Source organism: Columba livia, chromosome 3 (assembly GCF_036013475.1).
Source record: "Columba livia isolate bColLiv1 breed racing homer chromosome 3, bColLiv1.pat.W.v2, whole genome shotgun sequence".
Classification (NCBI taxonomy): domain Eukaryota; kingdom Metazoa; phylum Chordata; class Aves; order Columbiformes; family Columbidae; genus Columba; species Columba livia.
The window spans coordinates 46,786,473-46,807,113 of record NC_088604.1 but is presented as its reverse complement, the minus strand read 5'-3'; the positions used below and the strand labels follow the sequence as shown (position 1 = coordinate 46,807,113).

The following is a 20,641-nucleotide window of genomic DNA, read 5'->3' as shown; positions in this document are numbered from 1 at the left end:
GACAGATAAGGTTGCCTCCCATTGAATAAGGAATCCAGCCTTGAATCAGAAGAATCCCACAAGATTAACTCAGAATATGTCTACAGGATGGGTGTATGTGTTCAATGTGCCCAAGTTTAAATCAGCCAGGTAAAAAGCAGTTCTAGTTCACAAGCCGTGGCACTATGTTAATTAGGTGCTGTGTCTGCACATTTGTCCTTTCAAGCTGAGTATGTGAGCTTATTCTCAGTGCTGTAAAAACCCAATCAATCAGCCCAGTCGATCAATACTGTAAGCTATCTGTGTCTATGCTAGCTACACTAGCCCATCTATGGCACTTCCAAACAGAATATACCTTGCCCTTGACAACTTCTAACCCAGGAAGACCAAACACTCATAAATCTATACCTCTTCTTGCGACCTTCTCTGCACAGGTAAGAATCCAGAGCTAACACCAAAGGTAACACGAGGGCTGCCATTTCAACAATTCCACTAAATTATCTACAGCGTAAACTGTCAAACATATTTAGAGAAGACAAACTTGACAATTTTTTCCTCTTTGCCAAGCACACAAATATTCTTCAAATAGAAAGAATGTAAGGTAGATATCCTTTCATTTCCATTCTTATTTTCTCCCCTACTGCTTCAGCTTTTGCACATAGCTAAGGGAGGACACAAAGGGGCTTCATCAGGGGACAACAGATGAGTTCCAGCGTATATCTACAGGTGTCATCCCTACACCATGGAGTATGAATTATTTGTACTTTATCTGCAAATTGGTAATCATGGGTGAATCATCAAAACACTCGCCTTAAAGACAGAGATGGCACTATAATGTTACAGACTCCTATTAGTAATCATACAGTTTGGCTTTATGCCAAACGTGCTTGCACTGTCCCAAAATTCTAAATACATGTTCCGCCACAAGAATTACTGGTTACTCGCTAAATGATTCATAAATGGCACAGGATCCCCAGCCAAGGGTAAGAAAACATGTCAGCACCGGTAATCACAGAGTACCTCCCAGGCTGTTGTGGAATGTCCACTGTGAAATCTCAACTGATGGTTTCAAGGAACTAAAATTATGGAAACCAAACCAAATAGATCAGTAAAACCTCTGGAAGTTAAAGAATAAGAAACTGTAGACTTCCCCTAAAAAATGCACAGGTTCACAATGGCACCTGGCATTACCTTGTACTTCTCAGTGCCAAGTCTCTGCGAGTCCTTAGTTTTCACATTATTCTACTAGGAGACATCATCAGCAGTGTGCCCTTCTGACAATGAAGGCTACCTGTACATCTCCAGTAGAAGAAAAGTGTGCAAAATTGCACGAGCACAGAAGAGGCCCACCGAGATTGTTAGGTGCTTTGGCTACCTAAAAGGAGCCAGCCTCTCCTCAGAAGTGCACAGCAATGAACCAAGAGGAGAAGGATACAAGTTGCAGCATGAGAAATTTTGATTAGACCTGAGAACAAATTTTCAGTCTTCACAGAGAAGTTGTGGATTATCTGTCCATGTAGATATTCAACCCTTGACTAGGCAAAGACCTGACCAACCCACCCTAACTTTGGGATGGGATCTAACATCGCATGGAATCTAACATCACAGTTGGCTCTGCTTGAAGTGGGGAACTTGCTGAAATGAGCTCCAGAGGTTTCTTGCAACTTATTATAAATGAACCTATTTTGTAAGTATGGTATATTGAGGTGAGCATTCTGCTAGTTTCATGCCAGGAAAAAACATATAATCTCCTTACTTCCTAAAAAGCAGCCTCTCCTCACAAGTCCACTGATATTAGAGGTTCTCTTCTGCTTTCTTAGCATTAATTAGAAGTCATCTGTGACTCTACATGAGCCCTGAGAGACTGTGTTGTGGTACCTGCTCCTGGCCACAGAAGGTACAAATGGAAAATGGCATCAGACAGCATTCCTGACATACAGCCTTGCCTCAACAGCAGCACCACAGCTGCAGCACCACAGCTGCAGCACCAGCGACAGTCCAAGAGACTCAAGAGACAATATAATCGTAGCTTACAAAGATGAAACAGCAACTATAAAAAATTGGTTAAAGGACGCACTGCTTGCCTACTGTTCTTAAAGCATTTACAGAGTAAGACTAACAGCAGAAGAAGTGCTGTAGCCAACATAAGGTATTCTTAAAGAGGAAAAACAGACTTTTTTTTTGTCAAAATAGCAGTTGTGCTTCTGGTGTGGGCTCTGCCTGAAACACGGGATTTGGGGAATTTATCAAACATGCCTGATTTCCAGAATTTAATAGTGCAGGACATTCTTTTAAAACTTAGTTTGACTGACTTTATAACTGTAATTTCTAAGTGAATAAAGAATTAATTTAGCAAAAATGACTATTTTATCCAACTAATATTATTTCATTTTCATTTCAGAATTTCCAAGTACAGTTCCAAAGTGAGGCTGACAAAAATTACAACACTTTTGCACACATGGGAATGAAAGATATGGACAAGATGATAATTTTTCTTTAAATGAATACTGTCCTTTTTTGTAGAGGGCACCAACAGAGAGAACTAATTGATCAGTCTTTGCCTGTCTTTCCCTTCTTGTTTTCAAGGAGCACTGAACAATGAAATACTGATGATAGATTGTATTAGCTCACGGTATGTAGCTGCATAAGCAATAGTGCGTGAGAAGTAAAACCGTACAGCAGAAAGTTTGCTAGGTGTAAGAAGTGACTGACGTAAGAATAGTATATACAAAGATACACTGTTATCAGCCACATTACATACACACAAACCACTCATGACTTTTCTGTCTGTTTTGAAAGCTGGAGAAGGGACTTATTTTCTCTTGCACAGAAACCTCTGACTATAGAACAGCTCCTTGTGTTATTATTCTGTTTTAAAATGCAAGCTGCTAAAGGAAGAACTGCCTAGTGTAAACAGTTCCCCATCTTCCCCACTATAAGATTCCATTTCAAGCAGCCTTTAACTTTCCTAAGCATTGCCATTTTGGCAGAAGTTCTGCAAATGAGACCCTAGGTCAAGTAGTGTCCTCTCCCCTTTCTCCTGCTTCCCCTGATCTCTCTCCCTAATCATCTGTGAAAGGTTTGTTTTCCACAACTTTCCCATGACTTGCTCAGCTTTCCCTAGGAAACACAGCAGAATTAGGGATCAACCCCAGTTCCCTAATGAAACTTAAAAACTGATAACCACAATCAACTTAGTAATACAGAAATTCTGCAGAATATTAGTCTTTAAAAGCAGATTGCTCATGAACAAAGAAGGTGCCTTAAAGTTGCACACACAAAATCAGAACGTAGTTTTTGAAGCTAGTGGCTGTTTGACTTTGCACTGTAGCATCTCCTGCATGTGGATTCCCCCTTATCAAGTAAGATGGATGGAATTCAGCTGTCAAAATTCAGATGTTGGCGGCATCACCTTCAGGCGGCTTTTACAGTCAATGGGAAAAAGCTAGCACTTCTAAGATGCAATTCATTTAGCCTGCTTTAGACACTCACATTTGGGTGAAATGAATTGCACACTAGACATGCCTATTTGCCCTCCTTGATTATAATGTAAACAACTAGTTCAGATGTAGATATCTGAAATTAGAGGATATGGGCCCCATCTTGTATATGAAGTACATGAAACTCATTATATTCACCATTTCAACAACAGATTGAATTTATATCTAGAAGTGTAGTCCTGCCTATGCCCTAAGGCCATCACAGACACAATAACACATCCTTCTTGTGTTTGTTCCATGCAAGCAGGAACACACTAGAGAACGAAGGCTGAACTGCTTGATGCAAATCTCAAGAGGATGAAAAGTAATGGAAAGATGGGACAGAGAATTGTAGAAACAAGGGAACACGACAAGGAGAAAAGGAAGAGATAAGATATAGCAGTGTTAAGAAAGAGTAGAGAGTGAAAACTGTTGTTTTCACTTTTGGACAAATGGTACTCACTGAGTAGGTATTCAATATTTAATATTGGTTTTAGCGCTCCATGCATTATTAAGTGCCAACTGTATGTACCTGCATTCAATAGGATTTTTTTGTTTGTGCACCTTCCTGGGTGGTTTCCACAATGGGGTTTTATTTCTCAAAAATTTCTCAGAACGCTTTTATATTTGTACTTGTCTCCATTTCAAAGTGTGGGTCTGACAGACTAAAACCAAAGGTGTCAAGACTGGCACCTAGTTCGAGAAGGCTACAACCTGCTTTTTCACAACAGTCTTTGTTTTAGTAGACATTTAACTATTCAGGACAGAACTCTTATCACCTCAATGGTAGTCAGTACTACTATGGAGCAAGTTCACCTGAAAACAGTAGGGTACACCATCCCTCCAAAATAAACACTCAACAAAGATGGAAGCACCCAAACAAATAAGGAAAATTCTTTGATTTGTGAATGGCAGGAGTCCATCGGTTCATTTTATTTTTCAAGATCAATGTTTCTACATTTAAGGGAAAACACGTGAACAAAGAAAGTCAGTAATTCTTCTGTACCACAGAAGTCAGGAATGAGATCCCAACCAAGATCTAACCTTCCACTGACATCCAAGCAGGCTGATCAGGAAAGCACCAGCAGTCTTACCAGTTCAGATGGTTTCGACTGTCATTTGATTTTTAAAACAACAAAGTAAAAAGGAGAGAGCTCTTCTACACACTGGTGTTTCCACAGCCACCAAGCCTGTGAAAGCAGCACCACAGAAACACCAGGTGATGTTAAACTCATGCAGGAGAGACAGACTACTCCTTTCATGGCACAGATGTCATTATGTAGGTTTTCACAGAACAATATTCTTTACTTCTTATTAATACAGAGTAAGTGAATGTTTTAGCATGCCATCCCTCTTACCTTACTATCTTTCTAGAAACACATCTTTTTAATAAGCACTGACTTCCTCATTAGGTCACAGTACAGATAAAAATTTGAGAAAAAAAAATTCTGCATTTAATAATTTGATCATAATAGTTTAAGAGGACTTCTTTCCTCTATAAAACAAAGTTAAACTAATAAATCTTTGCTTTTAAGGCACTATGCTTACATTACAGAGTACCAAGAATTATATGGCAAACATAATTACTCTTTTTAATTTCCAGCTCCCATGAAGTAAGTGCAACCAGGAACACCTGTAGACATCCACATTCAGTCTGACAAAGAACAGAGGTGAACGATTCCACTTTTTCTTTCAACTGGACAACTCACAAATGTAAAGTTACACATATAAAATACGAGGGTTCGTATTTTACTATTTAACACAGCTGACTGTATGATATTGTGTTCTTATCAATCAAGCTACTAATGATCTGTGTTATTACAAGCTCTGTTATTCACAGGGTGAATCATTTGTTCTTCATCTTTCTGCAAAATGGGATGCTACATGCGGGCTGCAAAGCATGGTTTCTTCACCTCTCCTAATACAGAAGTCAAAGAAGAGAAACTCAAAGAATATCAAAGTAGGGAAGAGTTAACAGATTTTGGTCTCAACACCATGTTCTCCTCTCATAACACAATATTTCTTCACATTCAATCTATCTTCTGTACATGTGTGTTCCTCTACGAGATAAGGTCTAAGTAATACACATTCTAAGTCTCCTTGGATGTAGCCTACTAACTTTCCCTTTGCTTATTTTTATGCTATTACTGAACCCTAATTCATATTTGTCTTCCTGCCAAATCATCGTACAATAACAGTCACATAGGCTTATTTTCCTTCATGTATTTAGTATGTTGGTGAAGATGACCTGAGTTATATTTAATTAGGGAAGAGGAAAGAGTAAAAATAAGGGTGTTGCTGATGGCAGCTGCCCTAGCATTTCAACATCAAGTCCAACACCAAACTATCACTGTTTCTTGAAGCTGAAGAAGTAATATGCAGTAAAAATGTCCTACTCTTTCCAACAACACATTTTGGGCAAGAATCTAGCTACTGACATTTATGTGTTAGCCAACTCATAACCAGACTGAAGTAACTTGTCTGGTCTTGACCATCAAATACCAAAACCTCCAGACATATTGTGAGAAAGACTTCTAAACAATCACACCCCAAAGATATACAATTTGTTTTGTCCTCCTGTACCAAACTTCCTGCTTCAAAATTCAAATCCAAGTCATTATCTTCATTTTTAAATTTGCCCTTGGGTGAAAATCATTCAAGATCCAAGAGAGGACTTCCAAGAGATCAAGTAAAAATTGGTTTATTAATAGTGTGTGGTTTTCTACAGCACAGAGGCAACTATCATTCTTTTTCATTCTTCTCTTTCACTGCACCTTCTTCTGTGTAGAGTCTCCAATTTGTAGTTATTATCTCCAGGAAAGAGATTCTACAAGCTTTTGCTGGAAAAAGAGACCAGAGGAGTTCATCTGGCTTCCCTGATTTAACCCTGGACATCCATGAAGTCAAACTCCATCAAGGCAGGAGAATGCACACTTGTAGCCTCAAGTCTAAAGGAGTTGGGCTGCTTGTTTGGTTTTTATGGTAAGATTTTTTCACGCCATATTGGCTACTACTCTTCAAGATAAGTAACTAACAGCAAGGAAAAGTACTGACTACCTGAAAACATAACATAAGAATAGCAAAACAGCTCATCAGATAATTTTAAAGTTGGAGTCTCATATAAATAGGTGTCTTCAAACTGCCAGCTGTCATGTTAGTTATGTGAAAAAAAATCTCTGTCGTAGCAAAAACCATGGTCAGTTATTAAGCATCCCAAATTTTCAAAATCATCACTGTTTAGATAAGGCTTTTATTTGGCCTATACAGCATTCTTGCAACCATGCATTACAGCCTACCATTCACATAATAGAACTAAAATACTTCAAACAAAGTATTTTGAAAAACATAATAAAAATGCATTGAGTATATTAAAGTCTTTGTTTAGGTCATTTTTTAAAAAACTAGGGTGGTAGGAAGCTACACAAACAAGAGAAGTTTGTGCTCTCTGAAGACAACTGACTACAGTTAATGACGATGACATACACGTTTATTTCCACATCACATTTCCACATTCCAACCTGTTATCAACAGTCAAAGGATTAGTTCCCTGGCCAAAAAGCAAAAAATGCAGTATTTTGTAACAGGAGTTACAAACCTATAATTTCAGAAGCCTTGCAATTATTAGGCTTCATTTATAGTCACAGAACTCGATAACAACATTACACAGCAAATAATCCTCCGTTTTTTTCAGATACAACAACTGAACCCCAAATCTCACAAAGCACTTCTGTTTCGGTTTCACACTGTAGGTCTAGCAAGGTATTTGGAAGAAAAAGGACCTCACACCAAAATTAAAGACTTATCCCACTTTTCTTGCCATTCATTTGGCCAGATCTAGATAAGGTGTTGATAAACTGAGGCAAGCATAGTCGCCCCAAGTAGTTGAGCATAGGGCCCCAAGATGCTCATGGGCTGAAGCACTTGCCTTGAGAGAAAAGCCCAGGGAAGCAGGGCTTGTTCAGCCTGGGTAAGAGGTGACCACAGAAAGGACCCAGCATTTGCCTCCCAATACACATGCGAGGATCACCAAGAAAAGCCAAGAGGCTCTCAGTGGTGTATGTCAGGAGCAGAAGAGGCCAAAAATTTAAAGAAGAGATGTTCCAACCTTGTACAAGGAGACACTTTCTCACATAAAGGCAGTGAAGCAGTTTGCCCACAGAAGTTACGCACTTTCAGCTCTTGGAAGATTTCAAAACTCAACTGGACACAGTCCTCAGCAACCTGATCTCAGAGCCAGCCATGCTTGGTTCTCCTTTCCAATCTGGACTACACTACAATCCCCTTCTTTTGGAAGGCAGAAGAATATCTGTTCCTGGTTGAGGTTACCTGCAGCATCACCCTGAGCTTGGCTGCTCAACAGCACTGTGAAGTACATCATTTCCCAGTTTGAAAGTTCTCAGAAGCAGACTTCATTATTTTTTCCTACACATATGTAAACATATGCTCACTTTTCTTTTCTTTTATGAAGTATGCTGGTGTTAAAAGTTTTCAATAACATTTCAATACCAAATGCAAGTATCGTTAGCCTATAGTTAGTCAAGTCTGCATATCCACGTGATGACTACTTTTAAGCAACTACTAGCATTTTCTGTATAACTTTTTAATATATATAAACACACAGAACCGCCCCTGCTGTAACTTACAGATTACTCGGTCTGAAGCAAACACCTCAGAGTCCAATAACTTACAATATGTTTTTTTAAAATCCAGATACCACTGACATCTCCTTGCTCGGGTCTTGCTGTTCAAATCTGAGCAGTATTAACCAAACCAGTTCCTGACGGAGCCCCAAGTTCACTGTACCCTGCTGTGAATTACTTTCATGTCAAAAGGCTCTCCTGCTCGCCAACCCCACCAATCTCACTGAGCTTCCCCATGCTTCAGCCACAGGCTGTCAGCTGCCCCCGGGGAATGCCTGTGTCCTCAAGAACTTATAAGCCAGCGTGCATTAGATGGTCACTACTTATGGAACACCTCGAACCACACTGGGCAGCAACAGCTGCTAGAGTACTACTACAGTACTGCAGAAAAGCAGTGCCAAGCCCTTCTCTCCCTCCTTTACTACGTCCAGGAAAAGCGCGCACAAAGCAAGTAAAAGCTATTCACGCACGCCAGCCACACTTCAGGAGGCTGTTTGGAGCAGGAAGCCTCGCTCTGCTCCGGGCACAGGGTGACTGTTAGTTATTCGCACAGGCGCTGCTGTTTGTCAACACCGCTCAGGCGCCGCTCTGCCAGAATGGGGCAAACGCTGGACCCGAAGGCGGCTGCGGGACATCCGATTCCCGCCTCGGAAGTCAAAAAAAGCCCTGGACTCCAGCCGTGCCCTGCCCGCCGGCCCCCGGCACCGCGGGTCCCACCGGTCCCCCCGCCGCCCGCTCTCCCGCCCCCCGCAGCCGCCCCCGGGGAGGAGGCGCAGAGTCGCGCTTACCGCGGGTCCGGAGAGCCGGGGGGTGAGGCGGGCGGGGTCCGAGCGGCAGGGGCACCGCAGCCGCCCCCACGGGGGTGCTGCTCCTTCTTCTTCGGGCGCCAGTGGGGGAACGCGGAGCGCCTCTTGGGCGCGGCGGCGGAGGGGCAGCGGCGTGGAGGGGCGGCCGCCCCTTCGGGCTCCGAGTCCTCCGACTCGCTGAAGCCGAAGAAGCGCTGGAAGCGGCCGCGCCGCGCCATGCCAGGCTCCGTACCGCCGCGGTGGGCGGCGGGGTTGTGCGCGGCGGCGGTGCCCTCCCGCCGGCAGCCGGGGCAGGAGCGGCAGCGGGGTGAGGGCGGCGCGGGCGGCGGGAGCTGCTCGCAGCGCGGCGCTGCCTGCGGTTTCGGACTCTCCGCGGGCATGGAGGGGGCGGCGGTCGCAGCCGCCGGCCTCAGTGTATGCGTTTAATAAGGCGATTTCTTCCCTCCCTCCCTCCCTGCCCACCGCCGGCCGCGTCGGTCCCTCCCCGCCGAAGGAACCGCGCCGCAGCAGTCTCCCCGCCGGTGGCACAGGAAGGGAGCGGCCCGCGTGTGATCCGTGCCCAGGGTGCGCATTAGGGGTCATTATCTTGTTGTTGTTTCTCCTAACCCTCAGGTGTGCCCTGCGCCTCGGACACTCGTGTAAAGTCGCGGGGAAAGGCTGCGCGCCCTCCCGCATCGCACCGCGCAGGGGCAGCATCGGGGGCTCCGCATCCGCCCCCCAGCCCAGCCGTACCGGCTTCCCCGGCCGGGGAGCCGAGGGGCCTCCTCAGGAGCCAGCACAGCCCAAACCCTGCAGCGCTGCTTTTTGTCCCGGTGTCCGCGACATTAATTAATTAGCTGCTTATCCCTCTCCCTGGGAATAAATTGGCTTTAACCGTCCTGCCGGTTCGTTATTCCGCCAAGTAGGGCCGGGGAAGTGATTTCGTGGGGAGCCGTTCCCGCGGCACGGCTCGGGCAGGGACGAGACTCTCAGCCGGCTTGCGACGGGGAGGATCGAATCAGGTCATATCGTGAGCAGCTCCTGGCAGGATGTGGTGATCCCCTGTGTCCCTCAGTGCTTTTGGGAATCTTCTCTTAAATGACCCCGAGGTGTTCTCCAGCTTTCTTTACGAGACTTGCTGTTCTGCACTGCAGGATACCGCCTCTCCTAAATTGTCATCAGCACGCATTTGTCTGGTATAAGGAGTTTTTTAGGGTTTTGTTTGTTCTGATTTTGCTTGCTACTGATGGGACACGGAGGTTATAATTGTCTGCTAAAAACGCTAACATGATAAAAATGTCCGTGTGCTGGAAATCTTTAAATTCACTATTAAAAAATTGTCATAATCAGCCAATAATTGACGAACCGTACATCAAGATGGACATAAATTTATGCTGGGGTCTTTGTGGCAGGAGGACAAGGACGTGAGCAAGGCAGGGAAGGACAAAATACAGAATAGGTTTGGCTGAGTAGGTCAGTCCTACCTATACTACTGTCTTACCCAAAGAAGTATGTATGGCGGGCAATTTGAGTTATTTCCTGAGTTGTGTATAATTTACTTGGCTAGTGATTAACTAAACAGATTAACCTATGAAGAAAGTTATTTTTTCCCAGAATTAAAATAGGTGATGAGTACTATATTAAATGTGTGATGACAAAATTGGGCAGAACCAGAAAGGTAGACAGTTGTACCCTCAGGAAGTGCATAAGGGATTAAGAAAAAAATGTCAGTTTCAGTAAAGCAATTTATATAAGCATGGAAATCATAAAATCACAGAATACTTGAGGTGGGAATGGACCTCTGGAGGTTGCTTATGACAGCACCCCCTGCTCAAGCAGGGTCAGCAAGAGCAGGTTACTCAGGACTGTGTCCAGTTGGGTTTCAAGTACTTCCAAGGACAGAGACAGGAGACCTAAAGGAGATAGGAGACCCCAAGATGAAAGGTAGTATGCTGTCCTTGATGGATGGTTAGGATTAAAGCAGGAGGTCCTGTTTCCTGTATATGGATAAGATTTTCGGACACTGACTCTATACTTTTAAGATGCAAATAGCTACACCTCTTCTCTTATTTTAGCCTAAAATTATTCCTTTCTATTTCCTTGACTAAAGATCCACATCTGGAACTTTGGTACTTTATGACATCCACTGTTGAAGAAGCCAGATAAATATATTACCAAGTATTTGTACTACATTTCCAGTTAGGTCTCAGTTATAATTAGGATTCTGTTGTGCTGGAGTAAAGGTGAATATATTGGTGTTGGTGAGCCACTTCAGCTAAACCGCACTGGAGAGAAAGGAATCTGGGCCACTGCGGTCCCAGTTTCTCCTTTCTCTGCCACTGTGCCCACTGGATACCCACAGTTCTCAGCAGGCCAGGTGGCCAAGGGTATGTTCAGCAGACCTGTGCTGCTTCATTCCACGCCCACACAAAGACAGACGTGTATGGCCGGAAAACATACAGTTTAAATCACAGAACAGGAAAAAAAAAAAAAAGAAATGCAAGGTGCGCATCTTTTTAAACCCTTTTATATTATCTCAGCAGGGTCTGAATCAGCATTGGCATCATAGACTATCTAGAAAATGTGTAGAATTAAGTATCTCTCTAGAGCGACAAATATCGGAAATAAGCACGTAACGTCAGCTTTGAGGTGTCCAACGTTTCTGCCTCAGTGCTAGCATACGCCACAATATGAAGGTAGGTAAAGGGGGTTTGGTTGGTGGAATTTGTTCATATTTTGACCGTATCAGAATAACACATGATCTTGATCCAAACAGATTTGTGGAGGCTCAGTAGTTGTAGTAGTACTTGTTCCTAGGCATATTTAGAAGATTTGGACCTCTTCTTTCAGGAAAGGCATTTTTAAGACCATTAGTTAAGACAGAAATTCATAGCCATTTAGGAAAGTTTAAGCGATGGTCATGTTTACATCATCAGTCCTGACACATGTCACAGAACAAGTCAGTCTTGCTTTTATCTGAACCAACACAGTTTTGCAACTGTTCATAGTAATTCATATCATAGAAAGATATGCAACAAACTATCCTTCTCCTGTTTGGTTTCATTCCAACATGGTGAAGGTGATCGGCTGTCTAGATTAGACTTCGTCATATTCAATATCCACCTAGCCTGACTGCATGCTGTATATGAGATTTACAAAAATCACAGAAGCATACTAATTTTGGAATTATGATGAAAATCAGACACATACAAACTCAAAATCTGCAAAGCTTTTACAGAAACTGAATAACACACAAGTTGAGAAAACACGATTTATTCAAATAATTGTTCCTCCCTTTTTATTGTTTCAATACAGAAACACTGTTCTAATATAAAACTGTCAATATATGACAGACACAATATTTGTGAAAACAAAACAAAACAAAAACAAAAAACCCAACCCCACAACAATCTAAAGCCCATAAGTAAATTACAGAAAAATAGGAATGGACTATCATCAACTTTCTTGCCTAATATTTTATATTAATTTCCAATACAATAGAGGTTTGACATTTTCTCTAGAAACAGTAAGTTGAAGTTAACAATTGAGATCCAGCTAATTTACTGTCAGAATACAGGAAAAGTGGTTTGGATTCCCACACTTTGGTGCTGGTGACAAAAGACCAATAAAGTATTTGGGGCCTAAATCCTGCCTGTGTCCCACATAAAACATGGAAGACCCAAACTGTGATCCTGAAATCCCGCATTCATTTGACACCTAACCCTACAGGCACCTAAATTCCAGAGGTGCCTCCCTGTTTGTCTGGAATGTGCCCCAGGTTGTTAGGGATTCACCTCTCCACATGCCCAGAACTGCCTCAGTCTTCACAGGACTGAGTGCTGGGTGCCTGGTTCTTGCCTAAGTCTGACAAGGAGCTAAAACACAGGTATTGCTTGGCCTAAATCTCCACTGGGACTCCCTGTGGTTGGCATATTTACATCCTGTTTAACACATATAATAATACCAGGCTCTGTACAAAATGCTGCTCTGGCTTCCAATTTTTTCCAGGAATTCAAAGGTGTGATGTAGAAATAGGAGTGGAAATGGTGGCCTTAATTCAGGAATATCCGACCTACAAGAAGATGTTCTACCTCACAGTCATATTGCCACTAAAGCTGTTTTTTTTCTGGCCCAACAAAACTAGAGGTTCCCTGGCTATGCCTGAAAGGAGGAGTGAGTCCCACTCCATGCCTTGAAATAAAAGGCATAAATACATATCCTCAGTAAATTATCAAACATGGCAGGATGTGGGTGATCATTCTTGGTGGTTAAAGACAGTCTGGAATGAAAAAGGGAAAATGCAATGAAATATTATGACCAGGGAAAGTCAAGGCTAAGGCTAAGTTAGTTCAAGAACATGCCAGCAAGAATTGCAGCTGCAGAAATAGGTAGGAAGCCAGGGAAGCCAAGAGACCCTTAAATACCAGGGCAAACCCCATGAAGGTCAGTGGGTCTATGTCACAGGGAAGGGCTTTGGAAAAAGCATGCAGAGACCGAATGAGACTACGACGAAGGAAGCAAGAGCCAAGGATTTCATCTTCAACCAAGAAGTAAATTTGGAAGCCACGAAGAATTTGTGGGATTGCCTTACCTACCTGGCAGGTGGGGCAAAACATCAGTCAGGCTCAAATGGCAATCTTCACTTAGTCAATGTTACTGGCACGCCAGTTGCCATGACTTACCCTGGTCTATCAGGCAACCATATGGCTGGATTGCCTGGGGAGACACACGGGTGACCACGCAGGTGCTGGAGCTGGAGTAGATGGAGGCACTTCAGGCTCTGAGGGACATTTTGGAGTGGGAATGAATTCCCATGACCTCATGCTCTGAATTTCTTCTTACTCATACACACTGCACGTTTACTTCAGGCAGCACTTCAGCTTTGTGTGTTGGATGCTTTTGGTCTCGTTTTGTGGTGTCTTGTTCTCATCATGGTCCAATTTGGGATCTTTGGCATTTAACACCATCCATGAGCTGGTACTTCTGTTGAAAGCATACAATGCCTATCTCTTAGGTGCTAGTTATTGATCAGATCAAGTCAAAAATGCATATGACCCTTGTCAGGGTCCAGATTTCACCTTCATTCTTCTGATAGCTTTGGCTTGATTCCTAATCCCATTATATATGGATAGTTCTGCCAAATCCGTTAATACTCTAGGTAAGATTTTTATTGCTTAAACTGAGTAGTCCACAGCAGATAGGAGTGGATGGATTTAGTAACGGGAAATTAGCATATAAATAATTCAATTCAATATTAGCATGTTTTCTTGTTGTTGCTGTAAAATGCAAACAATTTATCTGAAAGTTTGAGTAGCCTATATATTCACATAGATGGAAGGTGTCGTGTAGACCTCCCCACTGCTACCCATACACCTCCTGTCAGCTACTCAGAGAAAAATCCTGCAACCCATCTTTGGGCCTTTAAAGAGGCTTTAGAATTAGAATCCTACAGCTCAAGGGAAAGAAACAAAACAATTCAGTATGTAGTTCATGGGGTTCTATAACTTCAGTGCTTACCATTAAAAGTGTCCCGCAACATGGCCAAGGTGTAGCATGTGATCTTTAACTATAACATGGAGTTCTACAGTGTTATCTACAGCTATCCTATTTCTTTTAATGTAGAAGTGAACTACTTCTGTATTAGTTACTACCTCCACATAATACTCCCATTGTGATGCTCACAGTGAGAGTGCTTTGTTTGAGATTAACGCCAACTAGGTGCAGCCCATGAATCCAGGCAGATAGCCAAATAGATTTCAATTATGAAATGTTCAGGAGTTCCCGGCATAGGACATCACTTTCATTCTTGCTTATACAACTGTGGTAGTAGTTTTCTTTCCCTCTCCAATCAGTTTGCAGAAAAATACTGTCCCAAAGAAAACATTTCTTTCAGGAGTTTCCTTTTCTAATACCTGCTAAGCACTTTTCTCATTCCGTTAACGACAATCCGATGTTACTTTTCTCCTAATTGTAATTACCTTTCATTGAAGTGCAGTGTCAGTACAAAACCAGGATAACACATATATCCCACTTCAGTCTTATTCTTAGTATCCAAGTATTATGTTCTTCTGACCCCCTGTAAAAGATCCATTTTTTGTCTGTGCACTTTTCATCTCCTAGTTTCTTCAAAGCTTTCAATCATTTGACTTTTCAGTCTGTGTAAAGAGTTTGCATGAAGATTCTGTGCCTGGTCTCAAGCTGAACATTCAAGTCTCTAAAACACTGTATGTATGCTATGTTTTCATATCAGCTCCCTTAATGTCAACATTTGTTCACTTTGCATTTGTTTCATATATGAGTTTTTTCAATAAGTAGTTTTTTTCCTTCCTGGAGCTGTAACAGGGGAAGATAAAACAGCTGTGAGAAAACAGACTCTCTAACTAGACTGAAACAAATGCTGTGGAGGCTGCTGAGAGGAAAGAGCCTTCCACATTGTGGCAAGTTTTCTTTCTCATCTCAGTGATTCTGTAGACTGAGAGAAACTGAGTGGGAGATTGTGCTGCCCTTGTGCATCTGGGGCTCAGGCTCCTCTGGAGTTCGATTTAAAAAAATAAAATTAAAAAAACATTAGTTCTAGCACTCTGTTCTCCAGTAGTCACAGTGTCACAATTTAAAGGTGACACCATAAATGAATGCAATTAAAATATACCAAAATTAACATAATAATGAGGCATTAGGAATTTAATACTAACAAATTGCTAATTTACTGCTTAATTTCAAGATGTGCTTATGTTTTCCTGAGTAGGTGTAGCTCTGCTGATATGTGTATATTCCCAGGTTAATATTTCGTGGCTTTGTTTCTCTTGCTTTCTAGTTTTCCACTAGTATTACTATAATTTTATGTAGTATTGCTATACTTTTATGGTTGCCCAGAAGCTAAGCTATAGCTCATGTTCTTATTTTGCATCCTGATCTGTATTTTAGTTATTCTCTAGGTTGAAATGAATTTGGAAACCTGTCACCTTAGAGAATAATTTTTAATTTAAGTTTGACTAAATCAGCATTTCCATTCTATTCTATTTTCATCATACTCTTGTAGAAATCTGTCAGCCAGCATTGCTTGAGTTAGGATATGATCATTCTCTTTTAGTTTTTAATAAATTTAAAAGTAATTATTTAACAGAGATTCCAATTATATTACTTAATCAGTAGCCCTGGAAATTAAATACATAATTATCGGTTATTTATTATTATTTATACTAACAGATGAGCTGGGAAACGTACAAGCATGCAGGAAGGCAGGTCTCTGTCTTCAGCAGTTTACACCCTAAAACCATAATGCTGAAGACTGAAGCATAAGTACAGCTGATTAATTTGCTATGGGATGTGAGTGTCCTGTGACAAATCGAAGAGCTATCCAGTCTTCTGGTTAAATGCTAAAGAATCTGCAATTAAATATTAAGCTGACCAGATGTAATTAAAAGCATAACTGTTCCTGTATATCTGCAGATAACACAGGAGCGTTACTCAGAAATTGAAACTGTTCATAGTTATGTTTACCAGTCACTTCTTCCTCCTGTGTCCTGTACATTACAGAGTCCTTTCGTCTGCCTGAAGACCCTGTGAAATCCATCAGCCAGCACTGCTCTGTGCAGTCATCAGCTTTGTCTGCTTCTCAGGTGGATCTAAACCTCGCACTGTCCCATGAAAAGTTACCCAGAAGAGGAGGTGATGAAACAGCCTGATGAAGCAAACCAGTTATCAGGAGTCCCAGGGAGTAGAAGCATGAAGTGGCAGAGCTGTTCATCAGGATTTGCTTTTCCCATGATTGCAATCCCTGAGAATAAGGATGTAATATTTAAAACAAGCCCAAAGAGTGACTGTGAAAATGCAGGTCAGTGAATTTCTCCCATCAATAAACAATAATTAGGGAGTTATCTACTACCTGGTCTACATAAAAGTAGATGAAAGAGAATGAGTCTTCATAACCATGCCCTTCCCAAGAGGTTATCAAGGAAACAATATACTTATGAGTTGAGAGAAGAAAAGGGCTGTCATAGGCCAACAGAAAGAGTAAGAATAATCAATATGAGATGAAACAAGCAATGGACTTCCTTAAACGTGTCTGATAAAATTATAAGGTAAAATATTTATTGATGAGCTATGATATGTAGCAAGACAGTAAAATTTATGTGGGATAGAAAGTTTTGGGGGATAGCTAAAAATAAAAGAGTTCATGGGGAATTCCAGGGTATCGAACAAAAACCTCCAACTGGCTGGAACCAGCACCATAAGGATGAAGTAATGGGTAACAGCGGCTAAGACTCCTTTCTCCAGGGGCCAGACCACCCACCTGCAGGTCAGGCCTGCTGTCAAGAAGCTAAGCCCTGATGTGGGACACTGCAGAAGGACCAACGGCGTCTTTGGGCCATTGCTATCTATTTCTGTCTTTGCATTATTACTATCTATTTCTGCTTACCCATCTGGCCACAAGTGTTGCTGCCAAAAGAGACCTTGAGCAGATCAAAGATGACTGCTGTGCTCTAAGCTGTGGAAAAGGGGCCAAGGTTGTGTTCCTTTTTGATCTTACTGGTCAAGTGGCTCAGCAGGAAAGGATGTATCTTGCAGATCAAAGCCAGTGTGGCTAGTGTCACAAGCAGGGCCTTTGGCTTTTATGCCCATAGACCATCTTCTGGGAGCAAGGACTGGTGGAGAGTGATGCCACCTGCATGAGAAAGAGAGGCAGGAGCATCTTTCCCAATAGTCTTGCTAATCTATTGAGAAAGGCTTTAAAGCAGGTAAGTCAGGGTATGGAGATCAAAGCCTAAAAAGAAGTGGAGAAACAGGTTGAATTTAGGATGCTAATGGATGTGAGGAAAGTACATGGTAAAGACCTGGACTTCAGGACAGTGGACTTCAGCTTGGTCAGGAAACAGGTAGGCGGGAGTCTCTGGTGAGCCAAGAAAGAAAAAAATCCCATTACAGCTGATCTTCAGATAAAATCCACTTGAAGTACAAGAATGGTCTGTCGTGGTTGTACAAGAAGATGGGCAGATATGGCAGGAGGCCAGGTTGGCTGAAGAGGAAATTTCTAGCTGAGCGCAGACACAGAAAGGAAGTATGCAGAAAGTGTAAGCAGGGAATGGCTACCAAGAAATCTAGCAGCATCACCCAGGCATGAAAGAGTTGAATTAGGAAAGCCACACAGAGCTAAGATTGAAACCTCCAAGGAATTTGGAGGGCAACATGAAGGACTCCTACAGGTAAGCAGTCTCAAAAGAAAGATGACAGAAAATGTAAGCTTGCTGCTAAATAGTGCAGGTAAGCTAGAAAGGACCCAGTGAAAAACAATGTGGAAAAGCCTAAAGTACTTAATGCCCTCTTTGCCTTGTTTTTTACTGGCAAGGCCAGGTCTCTGTACCTAGTAGCAAACTGGGGGGAAAGAGGTATTACCCATTGCACAAGAGGATCAAGTTAGGGAGAATTTAAGTAATTCTGGACATGGGACCAGATGAGGTGCATCCACAAAAGTTGAGATGGCTGATGTCTTCTTCTTCTTTGAAAGGCTTTGTCAGTTGAGGGAATTTGCCAGTTGTTGGTAAAAGGCAAATGTTACATCAATATTTTAAAAAAAGAGGAAGGAAGACCTACAACCTGGGCAGCTCCTGGGAAAACTAAAGAACAAGTCCTTCCCATTTGAGGCACATGAAGGACAGAGGTTGACTGGAACCAGCCAGCAGTGATTTATCAAGGTTAAATCATCCTTGACCAACCTGATTGCCTTCTATGATGAAATGGCTGCCTCTGTGGATGAAAGGAGAGTTACAGATGTAGCTTATCTGAAGCAAGACTTTCAACATAGTCCTTTATAGTATGCTGGTAGCTAAACCAAGGAGATGTGGACTGGATGAGTAGACTGAGGTGACTGAAAAACTGGTTGGACTGCTGGGCTCAGAGAGTAGTGGTTAATGTTTCAAGGTTGTATTTGGTTTGCATGGCAAGGTTTTGGTGGTGGGGGGTGCTACAGGGGTGGCTTCTGTGAGAAGCTGCTAGAAGCTTCCACCATGTCCCACAGAGGCAGTTCCAGCCAGCTCCAAGATGGACCCACCGCTGGCCAAAGCTAAGCCCTTCAGCAGTGGCGGTAGTGCCTCTGTGATAACATATTTAAGAAGGGGAAAAGAACTCGCACAACACTAGCAGCAGTCAGAAGAGAGGAGTGAGAGAGACAATATGTGAGACAAACAGCTCTGCAGACACCGAGGTCAGTGAAGGAGGAGGGGGAGAAGGTGCTTCAGGTGCCAGTGCAGAGATTACCCTGCAGCCTATGATGAAGTACATGGTGAGGCTGGCTGTTCTCTGCCAGCCCATGGAGGTCCACAATGGAGCAGATACACACCTTCAGCCCGTGGAGGACCCCATGGCAAAGCAGGTGGATGCCCAAAGGAGGCTGTGACCTGGAAAACCCGTCCTGGAGCAAGCTCCTGGCAGGACCTGTGTCCTCATGGAGACAGGAGCCCAGGCTGAAGCAGGTTTACTGTCAGGACTTGTCACCTCATGGAGGACCCATGCTGGAACAGTCTGTTCCTGAAGGACTGCACCCCATGGAAGGGACACACACTGGACCAGTTCATGAAGAGTTGCAGCCTGTGGGAAGGACTCACATTGGAGAAGTTTGTGAAGAACTGTCTCCCATGGGAGACAGGAGAACTGTCTCCCATGGGGAACAGGGGAAGAGTGTGAAGAATCCTCCCCCTGAGGAAGGAGAGGCAGAGACGTGTGATGAAGTGACCGCAACCCCCATTTCCCATCCGCCTGCGCTGCTGGGTGGGAGGAGGAGTAAAGTTGAGCCTGGTAAGAAGAGAGGGTGGTGAGAAGATGTTTTAAGATTTAGTTTTTATTTCCCATTGTCCTACTCTGATTTGATTGGTAATAATTTTCCCCAAGTCTATTTTGCACGTGATGGTAATTGGTGAGTGATCTCTCCCTGTCCTTATCTTGACAAGCTTTTCGTTGTATTTTCTCTTCCCTCTCCAGCTGAGGAGGGAAGTGATAGAGCTGCTTTGATGGGCACCTGGTGTCCAGCCAGGGTCAACACACCACAGAAGTCTAACTTGAAGCTGGTTACTAGTGGCATTCGTCTGGCATCAATACTAGGGCCAGGGCCATTTACCATTTTTTCTCATTGACCTGGATAATGAGCTGGAACACACATTATTTGGATTTTTGGATGACACAAACTGTGGGGTGGAGTGGTTGATATACTGGAGGGAGGGGCTGCGATTCACATGGATCCCAGCAAACAAGAGGAATGATCCAGTGGAAAAATCACAAAGTTCAACAGAGGCCAATGCAAACTCTGGTGCAGCAATGAAGGCCAAGCATGTACAGGGCTACGTTAGACACAGTGTGGCCAGCAAGTCAAGGGAAGGGGTTGTTTCCCCCCCACTCAGCACTGGTGAGGCCACTCGTAATTATACTTATGGAATCAGGTAGACTTTAGGATTTTTACTTTTTTCCCCATCAACACTAACATCCATCTTCCTATTTTATATGCATTGCACACTTACCTTTTTCCTGAGAAATCAGAGTGATTTAACAACCAGCTCATATAACAAATGTTCTACAAATACAACAAAGATAGAAAACAGAAGAAATCACATCCAATATTGATTTTAAATTCCCTAAAGTCTTTGTAAATGTAAACCTCCTTAACACTTCATTAATGGAGAAACAAAGATATCTCAGAGCTTCAGAACTGGGGTTATCAAGACTTTATTACTATGAAAGGATCAAATTGAATTTGGAATCACTGAGAAAA

The 20,641-nt window shown here is 42.7% G+C and overlaps 1 protein-coding gene across 1 annotated transcript in view; it reads right to left on the bottom strand.

The window, feature by feature from the left end:
• CRYBG1 (crystallin beta-gamma domain containing 1) overlaps positions 1-9,276 on the bottom strand; it is a 98,090-nt gene extending 88,814 nt beyond the window's left edge. The window contains exon 1 of the mRNA XM_065056619.1: positions 8,887-9,276. Within this exon, the coding sequence (XP_064912691.1) occupies positions 8,887-9,122 (236 nt within the window). The 5' untranslated portion in view covers positions 9,123-9,276. The remainder of the gene's footprint in view (positions 1-8,886) is intronic.
• Between the last annotated feature and the right edge of the window lie 11,365 nt (positions 9,277-20,641).